This window comes from Hippoglossus hippoglossus, chromosome 24, assembly GCF_009819705.1.
Source record: "Hippoglossus hippoglossus isolate fHipHip1 chromosome 24, fHipHip1.pri, whole genome shotgun sequence".
In the NCBI taxonomy this organism is placed as follows: domain Eukaryota; kingdom Metazoa; phylum Chordata; class Actinopteri; order Pleuronectiformes; family Pleuronectidae; genus Hippoglossus; species Hippoglossus hippoglossus.
Window position 1 is genome coordinate 4,523,697 of NC_047174.1, and position 26,155 is coordinate 4,549,851.

Below are 26,155 nucleotides of genomic sequence, written 5' to 3' on the forward strand. Positions count from 1 at the left end.
CACACTCAAACAATAACTCAATGCTGGCATCCCCATCGCTGGCGAGTACAAATGAGCGGCCATCCTGTCGCCCATAGGGACCATTAAACCACAATCTACAGCGCAATCCTCGTCTCCCCATAACCCACCTGTCTGCCAAGCGGCCTGCCAGCCCACTGGTCGGTCCATGCTAAGCATGCGGCGATAACATTGTAATCAGGCGGCCCACTGCCCCACGGGGAGGTAAATAGAGCAGCTCGCAATAAATCTGATGAAATGTGCTCCCGCTGGGCTGCACTCAAAGACCTGGACCGGAGCACAAACACTCTCACAGCACAAATCTGTAAAACACAAAGACACAGAACACAGAGTTCACCTGTTCCATGTATGTTCACATCATTTACACACATACACATGTTGTCCTTTAGACGATATTTGTAATAAAACATAACCATCAACTTCCAGATTAACCCCAAACCTCATCCTGACCTTAAAAAATAGTCCAGCTGTTCGTCTTACTATTGCAGCGAGAAGAGAGGTGAAGCATGATGTCGTCCCAGAGCAGTAATTATTATCTCATACTTTGGCTTTTTCAATATCAAATAAGTGATTAAAACCAAACTTGGACATTTCAGTGTGATGAGAACGACCTAAAATGATATTTTAATGTGATGGACAATATTTAGTAGGTTGATAAATGTCAAGTCCGCCTTAAGTACAGTGAGCGTTTGCTAGCGCTACGCAGCCGACCTTAGCATTAGCAGCCTATTAGCATTCTAGACGAAACTTTGCAAGGTCAGAATTAAACGTCACTGTCTGATAGCGACTCCCTGCAGCCTCCAGTTCACCCTGAAGATGTAGCGTTGCTCAGAGGGCGTATTGTAACCTCCTGTTTTGTAGATGCAATAAAAATTGAAGGTCTTGGCGAGCGACTATCGCAAACCACCGACTCCGGGCAAAAGGAAAGTGATTCAGCAGCAGCGAAAACGTACAACTTGTAAAACCTTTAAGATGAAAAACACCTGAAAGGGTCACAACTCATCTTACAGCTATAGGACAAGTAATTGCTTTTAATATTCTTCAAGGTTCTTTCTTAGTCTCTTTATGTCAGGGGAAATACGCCTGGTAGCTAAGAGTTGTCGGGCTGTAAAATACAACAAAACAACAAAGTAAATAAGTCTGATGTGTTGTATTTTATAAAATCTTTTATTTTAATTAAACTATGAAGCAAAGAAGCAGATTTTTACGTTTCAGGAAAACGTGAACATTTTTATTTAGGAGTAGAGCAACACAAGAAGGCAGATCAGACATTTTATGCTTTTAAAGGGGCAATTAGTTTGAACAGAATAATTGTACAGGATATATACGACCATACAATAATAACATCTATATGATGCATGAGCTACAAGCAACAATTATATGTTTGAGGTGTTTTGAAGAGATCTTGTAAGATTTGCCCAGTAAACTACGTCTCATTTAGAGCACTCCACATTAAGTAGAGTGTGTTAAGAGTCTGTTAAGGACGGAGCCATGTAAGCTTTGACCCAGCGGGGGGGGGCGCTGCCTGCTGGAGTTGTACTCCACTGACATTATAAATATACTCATAAAGCTAAAAGGGTCAGAAAGAGTACACAGCAGGGGGGGGGGGCAAGTAGAAGTACAGGATTTGAAAGTGTTGTTCTCCGAGCCACAGGTCTGTGCTGTGAGTCTGCACCCACTGTTCTCAGTGGTGTTTTTATTTTTATATTTCAATGTTAGCACTTCTTTACGTGATCACTTTAATGGTCCAAGTGTAAAAAAAACATATGTACTTTCTTTCTCCTCCTTTCTCTCTGCTGTGGATTTATATTTTATTTTTAGCCTTTATATATATATAGCTTCTGAGTTGTGTGGTGGTTTTTGCGATAGCTGTCTCCAAAGCGACCGACTTCTCACTTCCCACTCTCTGACGCAAACAAAAAAAGCATCTGTGCAGAAAAGAATCCAACTCTCGTCTCATCGCTTCAGTGCAAAGCAGGCAACATGTTTAATTTAACACCTGCACAGCTCTGGTAATCGGCCGAGGACATGTTGTCCTGTTGAATCTCATTTCCTGCTTCTATCGGATGATTTAGTGAGAGTCAGGGTTGAGTTTCCTCTCACTTGATAGTGTTGTGGTGTATAAGGAGACTCACAACTAGGCAGAAACTGAACAAATAATTCAAGAATGGTACAAAAATACTTAAAGTATGGATGGTCCAGAGTGTGCTGTAAAGACCAACACCATAAAAGTAGGTCCCCTGTTGGTGCAGCGCTCATTACTGTCGCCTCACAAAAAAAAGGTTTCTGGTGACTTGTCCAGGCTGGACTCCGCCTCTCGCCCCAATTTCACCTCTGATTGGCTCCAGCTCTCCCCTGGATAAGTGGTGCATATGATGGATGGATGAAATCGTATCATTACGCCCTCGATGTTCTGTATTTAATTTAAAAACATCGTCATCATAGTGAGGCATTAATCTGACGTGCAAACCAATCAACGGTTATCTGAGCAAAAAAACAAGTTTAATGCCTGAGTTCAAATTAGATTTTGTTGATTGCATTTTTTCCACACAAACACACACAAACACACACAAAAATGAAGTGTTTCTCATTAGCAGTTTTCCAGGAAGCTCAAGTGAGCACTTCAACATGAGAAGGACATGGTCAAATTAATCAACTGAAACTGTGGAGCCTCTGTGTCTGTGCAGAATTAACAGCAGCTGCGTTCGGTTTTGTAATCCGACCTGCGTGTGTCAGTGGAAAACACAAACTAACTTTTAGAAAAGGACAGTATTGAGAAAAATACAGACTAGAAACTGACACATTAAAAGTACTGTGGTGGTGTGTTGGTGTTAATATGCTAAATATATCTGGTTTAACCAAACTTGGCCTCAAATGGATTGTATTCACCTTAAGGTTTGATCAGACTCTCTCTTCTGTTTCTGTCTCTTCTGTTTCTGTCTCTTCCTCTGCAGATTGAGGACATTGTCACTCGTATCCAGGACGAGACGGAGGGGGTTCCCATCAGAACCGTCAAGAGCTTCATGACCAAAATCCCCAGTGTCGTCACGGGTAAGAGACGGAGAGAGACCGAGGTGACGGGGACTGATTCTGACCCCGAGTCGGACTCAACTCCTCGTTTTCAGGACTTGAACTTGAGACTTGAGACTCGACCACAACAGGGACAGGGACAGGGACTGGAGTCTACAGGCGTTTGACTGTAACATACATTAGTAATTTGAGCATCTGGTGAACAGATAGCGAGAGAGAGAGAGAGAGAGAGAGAAGAGGAGACCATGGGAAACACACGCTCCCTTGATCCTCATGTTTCTGGGAAGATGACTAAATTTGATGATTTGTGCAGGGAATTAATTTTTATTTGACACTTTGGGAAATAGACTTATTTGCTTTTGTACGCCTCCTCGCTGGCGACAGCAGTTGCCGGAGGCATTATTCAATTCAAGTGTATTTGTGTAGTGCAAAATCACGACATACATAACTAGAGGCATTTCATACGGTAAGGTCAAGACCTCACAAAATGATGGAGACAAACAACAGTTCAGAAAACAGGAAGAAACTTTTAGCAGAACCAGACTCAATGTGGGCGGCTGTCTGCCTCGACCTTTTGGGGTGATGGACCACCCATCGGGATGTTGTGAACACGACAACTCAACAACACCTTCAGGGAATTTCTTCACATTTGGTACAAAACAAACATTCAGTCGGACTCAAGGATGAACTGCTCCTCGCAAAAACACGTGTTGCCTTGTGAACACATTATCCTCAGAACGCCTCAAGAGAATCCTTTCAAATTTGGCACAAATGTTCATTTAGACGCACGAATTAACTGATTACATTTGAGTGTTCAAAGGTCAAAGGTCAAAGGTGAAGGTGGCCTCTTGAACATATCTCAAGTTTAAGTTAGAGGGACTTTTCCCCCTCTGTTTCTAGTCTGTATACCATGCTAAGCTAACCAGCTGCTGGTTGTAGCCGTATATATTGATTGGACAGAGGTGCTATTGATTGATTTTCTCCCAGTTCTCTGCAACAAAGTAAATAATGTGAGTTCATCAGTTTGTGCTTTAGCTTGAAAGCCCCATAGCTGTGGTGGGAGTGTTGGAGAAGCTACAAGCTCAATCTCCAGCTGAGTCACACCCTTATACCCAAAAACACAATGTGCTCTGTGGCTGAATTTCATTACGGCCTTTGTCAAGGCTGCCGATCTGTTTCTTCTGCAACGGATCACTGGAGGATAGCTGAATAGCCGGAGGATATAAGTGAGAGGACAACACATGATTAAATGTTTGGAAGAGAAAGTGTGAGTGTGGAAAACGGAATGAGTAATGCTATCCTCCTACTGCCAAGGTGCCCTTAAGCAAGGCAATCAACCCCCCCCCCCCCCCCCCCCCCCCCCCCCCCCCCGACTGCTTCAATCAAGCTGCGACTGTACAGGGTCAGCGTGTGGGCAAGTATTCATGTGAATCACAGGGAAGATGCACAACGTCAAACTTTGTAAATAAATCCACATTTAGAAGAGAAACAGGCAGAGTGTTGGTCTCCGGGAGAAGCTGCCAGGCGTGGATGGATGTCAGCCACCTCGCCTGTCGGCTGGAGTCGCTTCATCGGATCGCCTAAATCACTTTAACCGGCTGCAGCCACAGTGGGAGGCTCCGACACACCCCAAACAAATCATGGAAACAAAGAAAGCCCATTATCATTCTTGTGTTCCTCAGCCCCTGCACTTATGGAAAACGCATTACCCCGATATGCCATAAGCAGAGCATATCAATAGACACAATTACTACGGCGGCGGATGGATGTGCAGAGCAGCAGCTCACATGTTTGCAGCTGAGTGCTGAGGGCCAGGAAACTAATGAATGATGGAGAATTAAACAACGCCTCCCCCGGGACTCGGGGAAAGCAGAGGAGAAGAAGAACAGATAATGTGATTCTCTATCTCCACTGCAGAAATACAAAAAAGAGGAAACATAAAAAAACTTCTTAGGAGATTTACCTTGTCGTTATAAAATCAAATCTCAATGTTACACTCCTCAGTGGCCATGACGTGACACAATCTTCATTTTCAAGGTTTTATTTGGCTCATTATTTCATTGTTTATTATTATTATTTCAACAGCTTGAAATACTGAAAAAAGTATTTTCCTTTATTATCTTGTCTTGAAATAATTTCTTGAAAAGCATATTAAAGTGTGAAGCCAGTGGAAGTTCCTTCTATTACACATAATTCATTGTATGATTTTTAACATGATACAGTTTTCTTTTTATATTTAAACCTAATTTTCGTTTTTATTATAAGGGGGAAATCGTTGGAAATTACCTTGTTCTCAAAAAAGTAGTAGTGCCATTTTAATTTCTATTTTCTTTTTTAATCCCAACCCATCTCTTCCAGCTTTTCTTAATGACCGTGCTCTCTGTACCACTCATTATTATCTGTCTGTCTGTGATCCGATTCAGGTGCAGATATCGTACAGTGGATGATGAAGAACTTGGCCATTGAAGATCCAGGTAAGTTTAGAAAAGTAACACTGTGCTGAATGTAATGAGTTTGTTTAAAAGGCCACAGCAGAAAAAAAAACCTCTGTAGAACTACTAAGACCGTGAAGGTACATTTAACCTAATACTGAGAACTTCTTCCATTAACATCCATGAATTATTCTTGAATCTTGAAGAAACAAACTGCCCATTTTGTGATGAGATCCTTCTTGGCCGTCGTCCCGTCCTTCCACCGAGTTTCGTGGGAATGGGTTTGGTAGTTTTTACGTAATCCTGCTGTCAAACAAACAGACTAACAGGGGAAAGCAACCTCCTTGGTGGACGTAGTTTAATAAATTACTAAATGCAGAGCAGGTGCAACAGCAGGGTAATAAGAAGCAATGGTTTTAAATAGAAATGCTATTGTTAGCTATGGATTAGCAGCTTGTATTCGCTGTGGAGTCTTTTGTTTTGTTGGCCTGACCTGAGGCGAGGTGGTGGGAGAGCAGTGTTTATTGTTGGTGCAGTAGCCCACGGCACTGACTCAGTCTTTGACTCATCCATGTACATTACAACCACTGAATCCTATAGCTGCAATCCCAATTGAACGGGCTATTTAAATATGACTATGATCAATAACTTTATACCTTATGTCATGAATGCAAATCGTGTGTATGTGTAGCTTTCTCCTGATAATGTGACAGCTCAGTGAATTCCATCCACATAGCATAATGCATTACAGATGATATGTTGTGATCTGTATTCCATGTGTTGTTCCTTCCGCAGCCGAGGCCATGCACATCGGGAGTCTCATCGCAGCTCAGGGATACTTCTTCCCAATCTCAGATCATGTTCTCTCCCTCAAAGACGACGGCGCTTTCTATCGCTTTCAGGTGAGAGAGAGGATCCGGTGAAACACAGACACGGTAACAGTAGCTGCATTTAGAATCAATAAATAATCTTTAATCTATGTTATAAAGAGTGGAGATGGAGTGGAGATAGCTGGACAGGTTAGATGTCGGAAGGTGAAGCCAATGAAGTACATGAAACCTGTATTCTCTCAAATGACCAGCAGAGTGCGACTCCACTGTTTGTTTCTTTAGAAGTCTATGACCCGACCTCTCACTTGATTTATAACGTCGGTAAACATTTTCGTAAGGAGTTCAAGTCGTCTTCAAAACGGAATAATGTTCATTTCGTAAATTATGGTCCCAATTAGAGTCAAATAGACGATAAAGCATAATCAGCATTGGCAGCTAGTAACATCAGTGGGTGCAGGTCGCAGGTGTAGGTGGGCGTGTCCTCCAGCTCTCAGTCAGGCTCCTCCCCCCCTCTTCCAAATATGGTTACTTTTGGTTTACTAAAACCAAGATGGCGCTGGACAACATGCCAGAATCGAGGCTTTGAAACTGCAGCTCACAAACCAATGGGTGACATCACGGTGGGTTACCGCTTCTTGCTGTGCAGCCAAGTGAGTCCTGTGAAAACTGGCTTCAAGGGGCTCGATGTTAAAGGTTAATAAATAGTTCGGTGGGTTCATTGTCATTTGTCCAACTTCCTTTTGGTCACTTGATACGGACTCAAGTTTTCTCTTTGGTCACCTGATATGAAATCCAGCATCAAAGTGGCCAAGTAGAAGAAGAAGGAAGCCAATACATTGATTTTGAAGCACAGATATATTAGTTACACGTACTAAAGGTGCCCGGCCCACATGGCTCTTACATGAAGTCACTGCAGGGAAAAGTGGCACCAGATTGGTCGGGTTATTAATCTTTATTGTGCACAGATTACACAACATTACTTCTTTTCTTGTGCCTTTTGTAACAGACCTAAGCTTCATCTAATTCCTTCCTTAATCTGATTGTGGAAATTGCTCCCTTTCACAAAGACCCCGATCAGCCGGAGAGGGGATTACTTGTTCCGTCATGGAATTACACACCAATCTTGATCCTGATGACAAAAGGGCCCGGTCCACTGTCTGCAGCCTCTTCAGTACTACGTTGGCGTCCCAGGACCCCATTAAAAATGAATGGCGCTCTGTTAAAATATTCATCAAGCGAGGGCGAGTGAGCGAGGGAAGCAGATCTGGGTTCTGGACTGAGTGGGCGGCCACCAACAAGCCTCACACAGAGAGAAGTACAGACGCTCTACTCCTCCTCCTCTGTTCACAGATAAAACAGCAACATTAAAGTCACCGATTAATTATGCCTGGCTGTTTTTTTTTTTTTTTATCCTGAATTTCCTAATTAAAAAACGAGGAAACAATGTTTTCACAATTCCTCCGGGAAACGGCAGGGCGGCACGTGGCGAGAGATTACACTGATCTCTGTGCAGCTCCGTCTTCCTTCCAATTCACCCGGCGTTGTCAGAGGGCTGCGTCTCCACCGGAGCTGGAGGAGCAGTTTAATTAAACCAGATGGTTGTGCACATCGCCGTGCGTTTGACCTTAAGGTTCTCGTCCTTCAAAGTGGAGTGGAGGAGGAGGAGGAGGAGGAAGAGGAGGAGGAGGAGGAGGAGGACGAGGGCTGTTAATCGTAGTAGAGAAGCTTCACAAAGATAATCACCTTTTTCAGGCAGAGCAAAGAGAAAATCAACACAATTGACACCATGTCGTGTCTCTCATAGTTGAAATAAGTCAAACACAATGTAAAAGTGTGATTCAAAGCCCTGTGATATCAAATACGAGTCTCATCAGCATCTGTTCTTCGTCTGCTGCCGTTATTGTTCTGCTCTCCCATTGTTTACTCGGCGGCTCTCAGCGCTCCTTGTTTTATTGTGTCGCTGGGCCACTCCCAGCTCGTCTGCACCTCCCCAGGACGCCTCTCGCTGGTGGGAAAGGTTTTTATGAGTCAGCTCCTCCGAAATCCGTTCACTCGTGGTAATAAAAAAATGTTTTGATTGCTCACATAACGGCGCACGGCAGTCGCGTATCACCGCTGCGTCTCCGAGGCAGAACAAAAGTTTCACGAGGTCACCGCCACCGAGTTTGTGCTTTTGAAAGTGAGCCGATATTTTTGCATTAATGAAGCATCACGATTGTGTTCGTGAAGAAGAAACATCCTCATCTGTCTGCGTCTCATCTTTCACTTTGTTCCCCTCAGGCTCCATATTTCTGGCCGTCCAACTGCTGGGAGCCTGAAAACACCGATTATGGTGAGAACCTTTAAATACCTTTGAAGCTGTAAGTGAATATTTCTGGGTTTGCCCCAGTCCCACGATGCTCATCTCAACTATACTGATACATACTTGGTGCATGCACAGGGTTATTAGGGACTAATGGGTAAAACCGTTCAATGTGGCAACCAATTAAAAAACTGTAGGGTCGGGTTAGATCAATCTTTTAGTGTGCGTGTGACCTATACTGACATTTAACACGCCGGTGATATTTGGTATGATTAAATATTTCTGCTGGATCACACCCACAGCGACTGGGTGGAAAACACAATTAAATTCTGTGCAATTATTTTGCAGCATTTAAAAGATTGGATGCAAAGCAGATTTTTCTTATTAACTGACAGCGACTTCGTTTCGCAATGAAATTATATTATTCTGCTTTTCAGTGGAGAGTTGTAGCTTCCTATCATGAGCTAAATTATGATTTAGTTTTGTAGTTTTTTAGATAATTTGAAATGAAATGTGTTGGTAATGTTCAAGCAAACACCAATAACAATGACAATTTATATAAATAGACAAAATACATTCACAAAATGTATCAAAAACAGCTTTAAAGAAACTAAAATGTGAATTTAATAAATCTTTCCAACATTATGTTGACATATTGCCATAAAACACTTATTCTATCCTCAGTGTGATTTTGACTCGCCTTCAAAATCCCATATTTTTTAAAAACCCTGACAGAAAATATCAGCTTATATCAGAAAATAAAAAACCTCCCACTGAGAAATGTGCAGCAGCACAACTCGTCTCCTCCGCGGCAGAAAGTCGATCCCGTTTCCACTTCCTGCCGCTCGGCCTGTCACAGGGAGCAGCCGTGTCTGGAGTTCAGGGCTCGGCACGTCTTCACACTCCACCTCGTGCTCCTTCAGGAGCCAGATGTGTGGACAGGAAACTGATTATACCCTCACGCCATGGGAGGTGAGGCAGGTACACGGTGGAGGAGAGATGCATGGATGAGCGGTTGAAAGGAGGGAGGGGGAAAGTGTGTCCACAGATAAGTCCCACACCTCAGTCCTCTCTCTCCATCTCTCTCTCTCTCTCTCTCTCAGCTATCTACCTGTGCAAGCGGACCATGCAGAATAAGACCAGGCTGGAGCTGGCAGATTACGAGGCGGTGAGTTCTCAACCGTTCCTCCGAGCTGTTGCTTCTCTGTATTGATCCGTGTGTCAAGTTCGGGGCAGAAAATCCCCCCCCCCCTCTGAAGGTCAGACGTATGCGAGTCTGAGATTGTGACGGATCTGAATTGGATCCCAGAACAGAGTCCGTCTTTAAAAGTCTTCATTTAATGTAGTACTAACATCGTGCTTTGATCCATAACTTGTGTGCGTGACTCTATCTGGTCTCCAACAGGAGAACCTCGCCAGGCTGCAGAGAGCCTTTGCCAGGAAGTGGGAGTTTATCTACATGCAAGCTGAGGCCCAGGTCAAGTAAGTGTGCCGCGCTACCATGGCAACACGATGCACGCAGCCATGTCGTTCGCACCGAAGGTAAAAGATAAACAACAGCGGTGTGAGCTCAGTGGGACATAACATGAGCAATGAGTTTCTATTTCCATTAACCCTCCTGTTATGGAGTTTAATAAAGGATTATCGCGGCTCAGATTACATGATAAATCATTTTTGAATTCAGCTTCTCCAGATTGCGATCCTTTCCGTGGCTGTATTGCCTGCACACACACACAGATACAGGAGCAAACTGATCCTCTCCTGATCCTCACTCCACTGCTACGACTTATTCTGGTGCCTGGGAAGCGTCAACATTTCTCTCACCCACTGATCTCATGTGCAGGATCGACAGGAAAAAGGATAAAACCGAGAGGAAGATCCTTGACAGCCAGGAGAGGGCCTTCTGGGACGTCCACCGACCTGTGGTCAGTAAAGCCTCTGTCTGTGCACGGGAGATTACCGCCGCCCACTTTATCTTCCATCCACCTGCTGTGTCATCTCCATCGCTCCGTCGCTCTGTTTGGGTTCTTCTGGGAAAAACATTGTAGGCTTGTGTTTAAAAAATGTGGGGTTTGTTTTTCTCCAGCCTGGATGTGTGAACACCACAGAGATGGACATCAGAAAGTGTCGACGCATGAAGAACCCTCACAGAGTTAAGAAGGTACGAGCTTTACGAACAAAGTAAAGGTGACGTTAATTGTAGAAAATCCTTTAGTGGACGTACTTGGACAAATAATGAAATTACATCAACGCTGTTCCTGAATAAGATTTATTCACATGCAATCATTTTTCTGTATCTACAACACAATGCACTGAGGCTTTCTTGCTACTTGCTCTCTTGCCTTTTTCTTCCCTGCAAGAAAATAACAAGTACACATTCTCTGGCTCCGTTGTTGCTTCCCCTGTTTTCTCCTCATGCTTCATGTTGGATGGGATCAGTCGGTGTACGGTTTGGCAGAGGAGGGAACGCAGGCTCAGAGTCCCATACACACTCCTTCACACCTCAGCAGGAAAGGCACCAAGGAGGACGTCGAGAAAGAGGTACATTGCCAAACTGATGAAGTCAGTTTAAAAGCTGTGATTTGATTTCCTTCCAGATAAGATTAGCAGCCACAGAGAATCGTTTTGAATCGATATTCGCTTTAATATGCTCGAGTTCGGTCGTGGTGATTCCTCCTCAGGCTGAGAGTTTTAACCGTGATGATGCTGTGCGAACACGGAGCAACACGCGCCCTTGGCTTTAGCACGTGTGCTACACAAAGGTCAAGTGTGTGGTGGTGGGGGTGGTGGTGGCTGCCTGATGAATGCATCACCTGGTCAGTTTGACAGAAGAAAGGGGCGGAGCTGGTTGACAGGGATTCAATTACAGGAGAGAAGGAACGTTATAATAAAAATAAAAATCCTTATTTTCCTCTAATTGTTATTTCCATTGTTAACGACACAAAAATTGCATAATAAATGTTTTCATCTACTTGAAACACTACGCAAATATGAATGTAGTACACATACAAAAAGTATTTAAACTACTATGTTAATTACAAGGACTCTTCTACTTCCCAACACTGCACTGAGGAAAGTTGGGTCATAAAACAGGATGAGTTTCTGATGAGGTTGGTTAAAAGTCAGAAAGAGAAAAAGACGACGTGCAACAACGGACATATTGTAGAAAATAAGTTTTATTACAAGAGACAGTTACAGCATCAGATTATTTATATTATATATTATAAGCCAAGAATAGAGTTGAAATGTCGAGAATAAAGTATTTTCTGAACAGACACAGTTTCCAAGGATCTAATGCTGATTATCACACTGTTCATCTACTAAAACAAAGAATTTTGTCATTACTGAATTTGATTCTCACCTCAACTCATCTACACAAGACATGTGTCATGTGTGCGAACGTAATGTTACCTCTGTCTGTTTCAGATCTTTTTCCTGAACCTGCAGCTGGATCGTCACTGTTTGAAAATGTCTAAAGTCGCTGACAGGTACTGGAAACGTCTCATCTTTCTCTTGTCAGTCCCCATCTCACTGAAGTCGCCTGCTTCCCCATCTGCTGCACGTCTGTAATCACACTAACCTGTTCTCCTCTGACATGTGGATGTAACTCGGTAATTTGGTTTTCACTCGTATATCCGAACCTGCGCCGGCTCCAGTTTGGTGTTTAGAAGCAAAAGTGTAGGAAGGAATTCAGGTTTGGTTCCAGGGAAGTGATGCTGTGGATTTTCAGAGGAAGAACATGGAGTAAGAAAGTGTAGTTTGGAATATGTTTATAATAAAAATAATAATAGGCATATTAACAAACCATTATTTATATAGCACCTTTCAAAATCACAGTTACAAGGTCCTTATACCAAAAATAGGATTAATAAGCAAACAATACCAGACAAAAGCGATTTGAAGATCACACAGCAATAGAACATAGATACAGAAATAAAAACTGTTACATATTAGAAAAGAGTAAAATCAGATCAAAGATAAAATGTTGGATAAAAAGGTCAGAATGAGGTTTTCCCCTGATCCCATGTAGTAAGACTGCATTATTTATGAATGGGGAAATGTTCAAAAGATCTTCAAGGGTGGAATAAGGATAAAGGGTCGAGGCTGCTGTTCCTCTAAGTTTTATAGATGTTATATTTAATGTGGGGCTGTTTAATTGTGTTTAGTTATTCACACATGTGTTGGAGTTCCTCCTCCCTAACAGTCTCCTCCCCCGCTCCGTCGCTCAGGACGGCCATTACCCCCCCAGCGGAGCAGAAAAACAGATTATTGCTCCTCGCTGTTCCCTCGCTCTGCCTCCTCGACCCTTTGACCTCCTGTCGTCACGCGTGGAGCTGAGTTCAATTGGTGCTTCGCCGTGCGGAAAGTTTGGCCGTTGATCCAAAACCGTGCGAGAAGCGACATGACAAGTGGCAGGAATCACGTTGGTTGATAAGATTCCAAATGACGGTTATTGTAAATGTTTGAATCACTTGTTGGGTCAGTGAGCAGATCACACTTCTCTGGTTGGGAATATTATTTTGTCAAAGATTTTGAGCTGATGTTGAAGATTATGTCCACGGATGATGATATAAATGTGATGACTTAACCAACACAGGTAGAAAATCACTTCCTGACATGTGAAGCTTAGTTTACATTAACTTCAAAGTCTGAATTTTACAGGAGAGCTGGTTTGATTTTTCAGTTTTTGTGTATGTGAAGTTCTGGAGGAGCTGCAGCGATGAACAGTTTGAGGAAAGTGATTTAAACTTCTAAAACACAAAGCTTTTCTCATCCCTGACAAACTAAGAAAATAAATCATAAAAAATAAAAGATTTTATCTATTTTAATCATTAAAAAACATCTTCCACCTGCTCCGGGGGATAAACGTTTTACTCTGGTTATGGAACATCTAGTTTCATCCTCAGGAGAATTAAAGAGGAATTCTAGATGGTTGCCGCGGTGCAGGAAACAAACTTCGCTGCTTCTCTCACTTGTTGTTTATCTCGATTTTCGAAGAAGAAGGTTCACGCCTGAGCTTTGCTGATTCAGATAATGTTAACTTATTCTGTTTACTTCTGAAAAACTTCCAAGTCACGTTTGCAAGTAAACAGACGGAATTTTGATCTCACTGAACGAATGGATAATCTGTCACTGTTAAACTCTGGCTGTGCCCTCATCCTCCTCTCCTCCCTTGTGTGTGTGTGTGTGTGTGTGTGTGTGTGTGTGTGTGTGTGTGTGTGTGTGTGTGTGTGTGTGTGTGTGTGTGTGTGTCAGTCTGATGACCTACACGGAGCAGTACATGGAGTACGACCCGTTTGTGACGGCCACAGAACCATCAAACCCCTGGACCAGCGATGATCCGTCCTTCTGGGATGTGGAGGCGAGGTAGGAGAAACCAGACGGCGCGGCGGAGTCACCGTCACAGCCAGCGAACACTTCAACTCCACTTTACTGAATAAATTAATCGACACTTCACACACAGACGCCAGCAGGGACGCTGGAAGTCAGGGGAAAGTTCATATAATGACGTAAACGCAGTGCAGCGGTGGAATAATTGTGATTTTCATGGCCAACAACATTTTACACCACAACAGGAGCAAAGACCATCTTACTGTTTGTCAAGGCAGCAGAGGAGCATAGTTCAGATGTGGACAATTTATTCTGCATCATCTAGACTCCACAGATTATTAATTTAAAAAGTACTAAAAAATAAACTTTAAAAAATAAGAATACTTAACTTAAAATATATTCTGTGTTAGATTAATTAATTTTGTTGAACCACTTGACATAATGAAATTTAGTAAATTCAACATCATTTATTTTTCAGTGAAGTAAACAGTTTTCCCCTTGTACTTACAACCCTTGCCTTGAGGGGTTGCTGCAGCTATTTCCAGTGTCCTTGAACGCTGGTGTTTCTGAATCAAACATTTTAATATTATATAATTTGATTGCTTTGCTGTGTAATTACTTGCAGAACCTTTTTAAAAATGTCCAGACGGACAAAGAGAACAATTACAAGGTGCTTTTGTTCTCAATCTCTAATAGTTGCTGGATACTTGATAAGTATTAACTGTTCTTTCACTCTCTCTGCTGGGAAAGATTTATTTTAATTTGAGGATTAACAACAGCAACAAAAAACCTCTCGGGGGCTTTTTGTTTCCTTTAACCTTTATTTCTGGTCGGATGATCTCAGCTGTAAAAACATCAGGTGAGTGGGATTAAATTCTCCGACCTTGAGAAGCGCACAAAGAAAGAAACCTCTTCTTTTGGAAAGGTTATTTTATTGATTTCCATTGAATTCCACGAACCTTGTTTTTGTGGAAACAAATGAAGAAATCTGCCAGTGTACAAACCAGGTGTTAATGGAAATCAACTGGCATGAAGAATTTAACCTTCGCAGAATAAAGAAGGTTCAGTTCTCCAGTCGATAAATAATCATCTTGTAGCGGAGAAATCAAGGAGAATGTGAAATGACAGATCGCTCAATGAGCTGTTGTCTGAAGGTAATGAACAGGTTTCACTAGACTCTGAGTTCTCCTGTTTATATGCAGGAATTAATTAGATTAATTAAATAATGTCCTAGTTTCATCAGATTGGGCCACAGCGTAATACCCACATAATATTAAAAGCAAAAATGAAAATGAAAGAGAAAACTGTCAGTATCTCTTAAGCTTCAATACATCAGGTCATATTTGATTCCAATGTTCTCTTCCATTCCCGGGCAAAGAACCACACTTCAGAAATCAATCACGTTAGGTTTCAAGTGTTCATCTGTTGCCGTCCTCACGCCGGAGCCTCTCTCCGCCATTTCCATGTAATTCAATCTCCTCTAAACTAATCTCTCAACTCCCTGCAGCAGCTTCAGGTGGATGTTTATACTCGTCCTCTCTCCCCTTTCTCCCAGTAAGGAGCCCAGTCAGCAGCGGGTGAGGAAGTGGGGTTTCTCTCTGCAGGAGGCCCTGAAGGACCACGCGGGACAGGAGCTCTTCCTCAAGTTCCTGGAGTCGGAGTTCAGCTCGGAGAACCTGCGGTGAGACCACACACACACACACACACACACACACACACACACACACACACACACACACACACACACACACACACACACACACACAACCACACACATTTTCACTTTTATGGAGGCTTTTCCCAATTCGTGATAACTTTTACATTTGCAGCTCCGGCGAGTGGGTTTGTTGTGAATAATTAAGGACGTGGTACTTTTAAGGGAAAGATAATAAATCCAACATGCTCAAAAATAAACCTGCGACTGTCCCTGAGCTCCGGTTTATCTCACAAATGCTTCTGTTTGAAATCCAAGCTGCACAAAAGCATCGTGCATTTTCACTCTCGAATATTCAGATGCTTTTCTCTGCCCTGAAAATAGCCGGAACCGAAAAGATTTCTGTTTGGCGTCCCTGTTGTTTTCAGCCTACCACTTCAACCCACTTGCACATGGTTTCCACTTTCCAGTTGTTTGGCTCCTGAGATAGAAAAAACCTTGAAAACACACAAAGAAAAACAACAACACTCACAGAGGCCGATAATACAAACAGGAATAACACAAGCAGGGAAATAAAAATAATCCTGTTGAGCTGTGTTGTTGCACAAATTAGTTTTACAAAACAAGCAGCGTGTGGAACAGGATTTTATTTTTTCACCGAAGAATAAATTTACATGCTGGAAATGTGCAGAGTGAAAACATGAAAAGGTTCAGCTGCAAAACAAGTTTATAAAAACTAGATAAAATGATGCTCCAGTGATTCATAATGGGAAACTAGGTTTAAAAAGAGCAGTGCAGAGTAATACAAGAATGGAAAATGTGATTTAAAAGCAAGGAGGTGGTAGATTTTGTCTGGGTGGTACATGTTGTATGTAATAATATAACATAATATAACATATAAAATCACCCTTAACATATTTAAAGTTGTTATTATAGCAATAGTTCAGTGCTTTAGATCCTAGGAATCGATTCCGCTGATTGAGATGGTATTTGAATCTTTAAACAGTTCAATCTTGGATTCATCAGACCAGGTAATCGTGCTTCTCGAGTCCTTTAGGTGGCGCCGTGCGTCCGTCACAGAGGAGAAGCTTCATTCACGTCACTCAGCCGCAAAGATCCGATCGGTGGAGAGCAGCAGTGACGGTTGTTCTCTCAGCAGAACGTTTTCTAGCCTTTCTCCAGATCTGTGCCTCAACACAGACCTGTACCTGAGCTCTGTGGTTTCTTCTCTGTCATTTCAGCTGTGAGACCTTACATAGACCACAAACTGGAGATAAAGATGGACGACAAGTCTCCACTTCCTCCTATTTTATAAAAATGAAGCTGAAATATCGGATACAAGTTTTACAACATTGAACACTAAGGCCAAAATTGAAAAGTCAAAGTAAACGTTGAATAACATTTTTCGAAAGGTCGCCGTCAATTCTAGTTCCTATCACACTGATGTTTTTTCATGTCCCTTTGTCTTTGTCTTTGTCTTTGTCGTTCTGTGTCTGCTGAGTCTAGATTGATGATGGAATGAATTTAAACAATATTAATGTAAAGCTGCAACAGAACAAAATGTGAAATACATGAAGGGGTCGAATTTAGTTAACGAAGCCAAAAGATTAGAGAGATCTGAGAGAAAGAACTGGAAGCACAGGGTCTGGGGATGAAGAGTGAGATAGTTTGGAGGTTTTGTATGCGATGAAGAGCGTCCACCCTCATCACTCACCTGCCCTCACCTCCCCGCGGCCGTCCCACCGGCCTCCTCACCCCTGGTCTCCTTTTTCCGGACCTATAATTGCTTTTGGTTTTATGATCGTGGATCAACAGAGAGTGAGTCACACCGAGTGTGAAGTGGAGGGAGAGAGACGCAGCCCAGAGGTGCCTCCTCAATATAACTGAACCTGTCCACAGATCAATACACATACAAACTAATAATGGAGGCAGTGGACCTGTGGCTCCCAGTTCAACACCTGCTTCCCTTCCACTTATATCCAAGATTAATGCTTTAATATGTTTAACACCTTATTCTTCCCCAAAGCAGTTTCTGTCTGAGATTGGCTATTTTTAGAATGAAGTGAAAACTTTGTATGCTCTCTTAGTCTTAAAAAAATAAAATCCAAGTAGCCTTAAAAAGATTTTTGAAATCCCAGAATCCTTAAAGGTTCAGTTTGTAGAATTGAGTGACATCTAGTGGTGAAGTTGCGTGTTGCAGCTGAACACCCCTCCCCCTCCCCGAATCCTTTACTGTACCTGAGAGGGTTTTCTCTGCTCCAGGTTCTGGTTGGCGGTGCAGGACATGAAGAGGAGGCCTCAGCAGGAAGTCGCACAGAGGGCGCAGGACATTTGGACGGAGTTCCTGGCCGAGGGAGCTCCCAGCTCCATCAACCTGGACTCCCACAGCTACGAACGCACCAGCCACAACCTGAAAGACCCCGGACGATACAGCTACGTGGACGCACAGGTGGGAAAACACACGACACAGGAGGAAAATCATTCTTCACTCTTTTATACGCCATATGATCCTTATAAATTCATATTGATAAATCTCAGCTTGTGCACCAGCTCCTTTGCTGCGAGGCCTGATACGAGAGCTGATATCTCACTTTTAATTTCCATCTCTTCAGGTGATCGGCGCTGCCTCTTCAGAAACTCTATCCCACTCCGTCGTCTGCCCCATTTATCTTCATCGCATGCTTCGTCGATATCAGCTAATGGGTTTATATTGTGGGGCGATTTCTAGACAATGTGCCCGACTGCGTGAAAGAGAGAAGGATTGTGGGAAGGAATGGAGTGTTTGAGGGGGGGGGGCTTAAAAGGGAGGAGTTAAATAAAGATCAGGTCAGGTTACTCTCTCTCTCTCTCTCTCTCTCTCTCTCTCTCTCTCTCTCTCTCTCTCTCTCTCTCTCTCGTTCTCTCTTTCAATCCAGGACCACATCTACAAACTGATGAAAAGTGACAGCTATGCACGCTTCCTGCGCTCCAACTTGTACCAGGACCTGCTGATGGCGAGGAAGAAAGTACGTGCGTCAATCTATCACACACCTGTGTCCCGACTGTATTTTGTCAGGAAGCTGAAGTGTTGATGCAAGAAACTGACAGCTGCTCTCCAAGGTCAATTCGTAAAAAGGGCGTCAGTCATTTTTCTTTTATTCACCCAAACTGTGAAAAATGTGAAAAATGATTGAAATTGGCTTTCCAGTTTGTTTTGCCAGTTTCCAGTTGTCTGGTTCCTGAGATAGAAAATACTCACATAAACCAATAATACACAGGAATAACAGAAAGTTGTTTTTAGGGAGGAAAGTTTAACTCTACATATTTTATTTTTAAAGGATCCACAGAAATTGGACCGAAGTCTGTTTGTTTGTGTTTTACCATTTATGAACCGGCCCTTTCAACATGTGTGTAAGACAGGGAGTCAAATAAATATCTGTTTTAAACACCACTTTATTTACTTTCCCTGTGACTCTGCAGCCGGAGACGGAGCAGGGACGACGCACCTCCCTGGAGAAGTTCACTCGCAGTGTGGTGAGTGTCCCGCCGTCTCTCTGCTCGTCACGAAACTGCATTCATTAAAATACAATGAATTCTAGTCAACGACACATCTGGTTTGTTTCCCAGTCAAAAAAGAAATTCTCAGCTTATATTGGGAATAAAATTAGAGAAACGTAGAAAAAAAACCCACTCCTGTATGAAGATGGTGTTAAACTGTTCCTGGATTATTAGTTATGAAACATTTTCTTGCTTTCCTTTAGTTTTTTGCTCACTTTGACTTTAAGGATCAGTTTGTACTTTTACAAGTTCCAATGTAATTATAGCCTGAGCTCAGTGATTAAAACATCTTTTACTTCTATTGCTGCTCGACCGAGGGGACGTGTTCTCTTCAGTCATTAAATCAGCAGAGCGTTTAAAAATGAACCAAAAAAAAATGAACAAATTGCTCATCGCACTAATTTAAGTGTCCAGAGCATCGCTTGCAGTTTACTCAAGTAGAAGTACAGATACTTGTGTTAAAAACTACTCATGTAAAGTATAAGTAGTGATTCAACCTCTTTTGTGCACACATACCTGCTACTGTAATAATCCAGACTATGCATCTCCCCATAGGCAAACTAGGAGCATGAGGGATTAGAATCAATAAAGAAAATCTCAATTAGCTCAAAGTCTACGATGATATTTTCTTGTAATATCATTGTTTTTTTTGTTCTTATACTGTGAATATCCATCAGCCCGTTTTTCCAGACCAGGTCCTTCCTCTCTTCCACCTCTTCCTCCCTCGCTGCTCTTTTTAAATCCTCAGGAAAGCCTTTAGAGTTGCTGGCATTTAGACATCTGTCCCCCTCACCTCCCTCCCTCTCGCTGTGTCCCTCCTCGCAGGGCAAGTCGCTGACGGGCAAACGACTCACGGGCCTCATGCAGTCGTCCTGACAAGGCCTGGATCCAGAGTAGGAAGAACCATACCCAGAAGAGCCGCTTACACCTGGGGAGCAGGCGGAAAAGTGCCCCGGGGCGTTTGGGCGTGGCTGCGGGAGGCGGGTGAGAGCAACCCAACGAGCCACGAGGCGCCACACTGGACCGCCGCCACGTTTGAACCCCCCCCCCCCCACCCCTCCACACGGATTTAGTTGAAGAGGAGCGACAGCATGCAATAAGTCACCAGACCTGACACCAGGACAGTGCTGTCACAGGGGGAAAACAATGCTTCTCTTCTAAAGGAGGTTTCTACTCGGACGCCTGCACCTCAGCAGGCCCTGTTGTTTCTCTCTATCTACTATCTACACTCATGTTATCATGGCGGCTGCAGAGGCCTTCACTTTACTTTCAGCGATATAAACATGGAATGCTTGAATGCCTTGACTGATGTCAAAAAGAGACTTAATTAATGCCGTAGCTAGTTTTATCTCACACCATTTCACTATGGGATGATATAAGGGAGGTTCACAGTGAACGTCCGCACTCTTGTACTGAACGTCTGCTTCACTCTTCACGAGGACGTTTGTGTTAACGGGCGGAGAGGTGCACCGACTTCTTAGTAAATGAGCTTTTGGATCGAGCGGGATGACACAAGATTAACGTCCTCTGGGTGTTTGATTCTGGTTTAGCTTCCTGGTGTGTGGTCACATTTTATTTAAATGGTTTCTGCAGGTTTTTAAGTTGAATTTAACTTTTGTAGGATCTACGTCAACTATGACATATACGATAGAATATCAGAGCTCCGGGATTACGTACACTTCCCCATAATTAAAGATAGGGTGAAGTAGCCTTTTAAAGCATGGATTGAGTCACTGGGGTTAGAAGAGAAGAACAGTATTTGTGTGTCATCTGCATATAAATGGAGGTTGGCGTTAAGTTTGTGGATGACACACCCCAGGAGGAACAAAGTGAAAAGGAAAGGTCCAAGGACAGACCCCTGGGGAACCCCACAGGTCATGTTCACTGAGTAGATATCCAAAGTGTTTCCCTACAGTTTGTAAGACTCCTTTGTCAGTTCTATGTTGTTCTTGTTTGTAGTCACCAGGCGCTAAAATCAATATCACTGAGAAAGAACTGCAACACACAGAGACATCGGAAATCTATGCATTCCACCTAAACACTAAAACTTTCAAATTTAAGGTGCGATGGAAGTAGCGTCAAATGAATCAAGTGTGTAAAGATATTCAAGATCTAGTACATAATATTTTAACCTTTTTACGACTTTTTAAGGCCTGAAATTCAAATCGTTTAAGACCCTGCTGAAACCCTGTGTGTTGTATTCACCTTAACTCACGTGTGTTTGTTATTCTTATTCCAGACTGATTAAAACTACAGGTGAACACTTGTTTATTTCCAGCTCTAAAACCCTGGAGCCGCCTCCACCTGCTTAGGTTCAGTAGATCTGACCTGGAAAACAGGTAAACAAGAACGTTTTTGATTATTTTCGTTTTCGTCTGCACAAATTGTACAAGATCTCGTCTCTACACTGGCACCTGTATCATTTCTTGGATGATCTCACCCTCTGAGAGAAAAAACATTCACCACTGCCTCTGTAAGCACACTTTCTATTAATAGCACAGCTTCGCGACAGCAGCGTGGAACAGACAGAGGTGTAATCTTGTTGTCATTGAGGCGAAGGACAAGTTGATCATTTCACAAACACAAAAAAAGAAAGTTGTTGCTGAATTAGTCTTGATTCTATCTTCTAAACATTCCACTTCAGGCTGATGCAACAAGGGACTTTGTGGGTCTGACCATTGTTCACCGTATGTAAAGAGGACCATGATAATAAAAGAGGAATGCTCAACGAAGAGAGGAACGTGGCGCTTGTTATTTCACGTGTGTCCATCTGATCTCACCAGGGGCTGCAGAGAAACTCAGCTTTACATCACAGGAAATAGAAAAAATGTGACGTTTACAGAGAAGATCCTGAAGTAACGGAACCAAACAGCAGCTCAACAAACCTGAGGTGCATCTGTTGTATGTGGTCACACGCTGCCCTCTAGTGCATTCAGAGTGAAAGTGCAGGTTAGTGTCTCAATAACCCACTTTCTCTTGATGACTATGCAGAAGATAAAAATCTAATTATTAAAGCAGGCTGACATTTAAATGTATGATTGCAAAATTAATACTGAGAATACTAAAATATTACATTTTAAAGTCAACTCAAGAAGTGTGAATGTGGTCCAGTGTGGTTAACGAGAGAAAATAAAAGTATCAAATTAATTATAATCTAATAATACACAGAGGATCCAGTCTCTCTCATTCTGGATGATAGTGAAAGCTGTTGCACCACCTGGTGGAACTTTGAGGCTCCTGTTCAATCTTCATCCAATTATCATTCTTACCGGTTGTGTTGTATTTCTTCTGGTTTGAAAGAAGGACAGGACAACCTGTGTGATGCTATCAAGAGTATATTTCACGTACAGCTGCTGAACGTGTCTTCAGCCACACACCATGCAGAGGGAGTGTCCTGCAGAAACCTTGTTCCTTCAGTTTCCACTGAGGAGAAACAACAACCTGCCGATTGTGAAATCTGTTGATGATGATGATTGTGGAATGTGGAAGAAAGTTTACGCCTTTGAAATGTTTTAATTCTTCTCACCATCACGTCAGAGGAAACATCAGTAAAGTCAGTTTGTTAATGTTAGTGCAGCTTTTATCTGGTCAGAGTTTCTACCTCAACTTTGCTGCTTGTATTTAAGTCAAAGGTTTTTACTTGTTTACCTGTAAACCTGTTTGTTTGTCGTCAGGATTACGCAAAAACTACTAAACACATTTCCACAAAACTTGATGTAAGGATGGGACTTGGGGGAAAAGAAAGAACTCCAGGATTTTCTGTTGACTTTCTTTAAAATTGGAAGATATTTCTTTAACATTTTCACAAATTTCTCAGAGAATAATTCAAGGATCTTTATTGAATAAATCCGGCTTGTTTAGGGAAGCGATGTGTGAAATGTGGTGCAGCTTGATTGAATGTAAGAGGGATTGCACCTTGTCCTGAAATCTATTATAGTTTCAATACGCTCTGTGTGTGATTGCTTGGACAATAGAGTAATTAAATTAAATACTGGACATGCGGACCATGGCCACTGGATATTTAAACCTTTTCTTGGTTATTTTTAAAAAGTTTAAGATTAACAGTAGAGTCCAAAAGGCCACTTGTACCCCAGTGTAAACTTGATGAATGGTTTTATAGACATAGGGTTGAGAAGGTAATGACATGTTTATTTCTGTGTTATCTAGATAAACAGGGCAACAAGGTTTATGGAGGACAAATGCAGGAAAATCACAAAGATATAAAATAGATGACTCCACATGTCCTGTTCCAACGTTCACATAATCACACACACATCCCACGACAGAATCATTGAATTGAAGCACGTGTCGTAGCTTTGCTCACTTCAGACAAACTGTAAAACATTTTAAAATCACTGTGAGACCTTAGTTTGAAGTCATTATATATTTATTGACCAGTCTTGCACTGTACAAAATGTCAGGGTCTCATTCTGAAGAAGTGTCAGGGGGAATTTCAAGCAGTTTTTAGTTTCGCTCTATGAAAACCACACTGGGCAGATTTAGAAGGTTTTGGAAGTTCCCGCCAGTCGAGAGATGTTTCAACATTTCATGCATCTTTCTTTACGTCAAGTAAAATACGAAAAAATGTCTAACGTGCCTTTTACTGTCTCGGACGCTTCGCTTTAACTATTGGCTACACTGCCCCCTCAAGGTTTTCGGTGGTACTGATCTGTTTCATCCGAATCCGTGAACTTCGTAAGCTGCATCCGTTTCCGTATCTAAAGCATAAATGAGCCTGTAGATGTGTTAAAAACATTTATTACAAGTACTGAACTTCCGCAGTGATGCTCAACTAACTCTTTGCACATTCCGCCTTTTCGTTTGTTTCGATAACAGGGAAATAGTTTGGGATTATTTGTATTTGAACAATCTGCCCGTTGCAGCGTCACAGACCGAGTAGCAGTAGAAACTCTACACCTCAGACGTGTGCAGCACCTTGTGGACGTATTAGTTGAACCCACAAAAGGGAGGGAGGGGCTCTCTGGGTTCAGTTAGGCCGCGGCAGCAGGACAGGACAGAGGCTGGACTCCTCTGAGCTCCAGAGCCTTGTTGAAGTGCACGTCCATGGTTTTAGAAGCCTTGGTGATCTTCAGGTTCCTCATACAGCCTCTGAAGGACGTGCTGGACGAGAGAGCTGCCTGTCGAACTCCGTCTGTAAGAAAGAGGAACGAAACACTGACGTCTCGGTATGTGGTAATGTACAAATCCTCTCCCCTGTAAACCTTTGAGTGTTTTGATATGGGAGATATATTAAGAAAGTGTTAAAATGTGGATGTAGAGTCAATGGCTTGTTTCAAGTGTGTTAAAAAGGAAGTCGTACCGGGATATCCTCCCACGTAGATGGGGTCGTTGGTGTCGCAGCTGTTGGAGCGCACATTGGGACTCTCCGCCTGGCTCTGCTTCCCGTCGACCACCAGCTCCACCCGGTGGCGAATCTTGTTGGCGGTGACGGCGTGCCACTGGCCGTCGCAGAAGCCGTCTCCCTCTGGCGTGTGCTCCGCTGTGATCCGCCCAGCCCCGTTGTCCAAATGGAGGAGGAGCTATGGCGAAGTGAAGGAGGAGCATGGTGGAAAAACAAAGATATGCAGGTGTGAGACGTCTTAGATGAGAAGTTAGATGAGAAGATCAATTCAACTTTCATATGTCTGTTCATTTTATATCTTCAATCTATTCTCCCTTTGTATAAAAATGAAAATTGAAACCCAACACATAACTTGACAACTTTAAAACTTGATTAGACCGGTAAACAAATCAGTCAAACTGTTCTAATCACTGTCATCTATTATAAAAAGGATGATTATTACCTTGCCCTGGACGATCTCTAGTCCAAGTCCATCGTTGCCCTGGTTACTGACGGCCAAAAGCACCCCATTGGTTCTGCTGGTTCTAAACTCCAACGCTATGGACACGTCCAGACCCACTCGGTAGGAAGAGACTAGAGAAAGGAGAGATGGAGGGATTACATTCACCTTCTTGAAGAACATGTAATTTCACAGAAAATCCCCCAGCACCATGTGACTCGTCTCCTGTGATCTCACCTGCTTTCAGGAAGCCGGTGCCTTCAAAGTAAGTGCCCGTCTCCGTGGCAACAAAACACCTTCCTACCATTTGACTGGAGGTGGGTGTGGCCATGTCCAGTTTGAAGTCCTCGATGGCCCCCTCAGTGCGACCTGGAGGAGACGAGGGTCGAGATGCTATTGTACTACTGCGATTAAAATCCCTTTTGAACCGTGACAAGTAGAATAAAGAACCATTACCTGTAGCAGGAGACTTGAGGCTCACAGCACCTCCCACCATCTTCAGGTTACGGATGCACCCATTGATACTGAAGACAATCTAGGAAAAGAGAGGGAGGAGGATGTGGTCATCTGGTCAAATCATTTAAAACCCAAATCACATGAGGGAAGCATCACTGTAAAAACATGTGGATACTGATGTCACACGTTCAGGAAATAGAAACTACCAAAAGAAAATACAAATTCCTGTGATGAAATTCAAAAACGTGCTTTAAAGAATGTGTTAATTGTGCGTGTGTGCGTGTTTTTCTTACTGGTCCGATCCTCTTAGTGGTGTAGTTCTGAGGTAATCCACCAACATACAGTAACCCCACCACGTCCAGCAGGTCAGCCTGGAGACAGAAGGAACATGTATTCATGCTACTTTTAAAAAAACTTCCTTTAAAAACTTTCTATGATGAGTATTTTATAGTTTCCATTGTGCGAGTTGATGCAGACAGAATAAAAAGTACTTAAGCCACTGGATGTATCTCCTGAAGATACCATGACCTGGATGACTTTTCAGATATACAGCTGACTGACCTTCTTAGGACTGGTCATCTGTTTACTGTATCGTCCATCGACAATGAGAAGACCTCTCTGCTTGTTACGACTCACACGGATCTGAGAAGACAAAGAAGAGTAAGAAAGAGCAGCACCACAGAACGTAGTTGGAAGCTATTAACTATTATCATATGGTGGATAAAGTAACGACTGACTAGTTGTTCTGCATTTGATTGTTTTTA

The 26,155-nt window shown here is 42.7% G+C and overlaps 2 protein-coding genes across 10 annotated transcripts in view; one reads left to right on the plus strand and one right to left on the minus strand.

Moving 5' to 3' along the window:
• The window catches only part of rgs6 (regulator of G protein signaling 6), a 58,254-nt gene extending 36,388 nt beyond the window's left edge, over positions 1–21,866 (plus strand). For both annotated transcript variants that reach the window (XM_034580977.1, XM_034580976.1), the window contains exons 3-18: positions 2,973–3,069; positions 5,472–5,522; positions 6,276–6,382; positions 8,591–8,642; positions 9,716–9,780; positions 10,018–10,094; positions 10,456–10,537; positions 10,699–10,773; positions 11,052–11,153; positions 12,039–12,100; positions 13,869–13,979; positions 15,499–15,624; positions 17,860–18,046; positions 18,513–18,602; positions 19,057–19,110; positions 19,960–21,866. In XM_034580977.1, the coding sequence (XP_034436868.1) occupies positions 2,973–3,069; positions 5,472–5,522; positions 6,276–6,382; positions 8,591–8,642; positions 9,716–9,780; positions 10,018–10,094; positions 10,456–10,537; positions 10,699–10,773; positions 11,052–11,153; positions 12,039–12,100; positions 13,869–13,979; positions 15,499–15,624; positions 17,860–18,046; positions 18,513–18,602; positions 19,057–19,110; positions 19,960–20,010 (1,389 nt within the window). In that variant the 3' untranslated portion in view covers positions 20,011–21,866. The remainder of the gene's footprint in view (positions 1–2,972; positions 3,070–5,471; positions 5,523–6,275; positions 6,383–8,590; positions 8,643–9,715; positions 9,781–10,017; positions 10,095–10,455; positions 10,538–10,698; positions 10,774–11,051; positions 11,154–12,038; positions 12,101–13,868; positions 13,980–15,498; positions 15,625–17,859; positions 18,047–18,512; positions 18,603–19,056; positions 19,111–19,959) is intronic.
• Positions 21,867–23,843: 1,977 nt separating this feature from the next.
• lama2 (laminin, alpha 2) overlaps positions 23,844–26,155 on the minus strand; it is a 137,886-nt gene continuing 135,574 nt past the window's right edge. For all 8 annotated transcript variants that reach the window (XM_034580971.1, XM_034580970.1, XM_034580969.1 and 5 more), the window contains 7 exons: positions 25,953–26,033; positions 25,685–25,762; positions 25,392–25,470; positions 25,173–25,304; positions 24,939–25,069; positions 24,455–24,674; positions 23,844–24,286 (listed from right to left, as the gene is read on the minus strand). In XM_034580971.1, the coding sequence (XP_034436862.1) occupies positions 24,126–24,286; positions 24,455–24,674; positions 24,939–25,069; positions 25,173–25,304; positions 25,392–25,470; positions 25,685–25,762; positions 25,953–26,033 (882 nt within the window). In that variant the 3' untranslated portion in view covers positions 23,844–24,125. The remainder of the gene's footprint in view (positions 24,287–24,454; positions 24,675–24,938; positions 25,070–25,172; positions 25,305–25,391; positions 25,471–25,684; positions 25,763–25,952; positions 26,034–26,155) is intronic.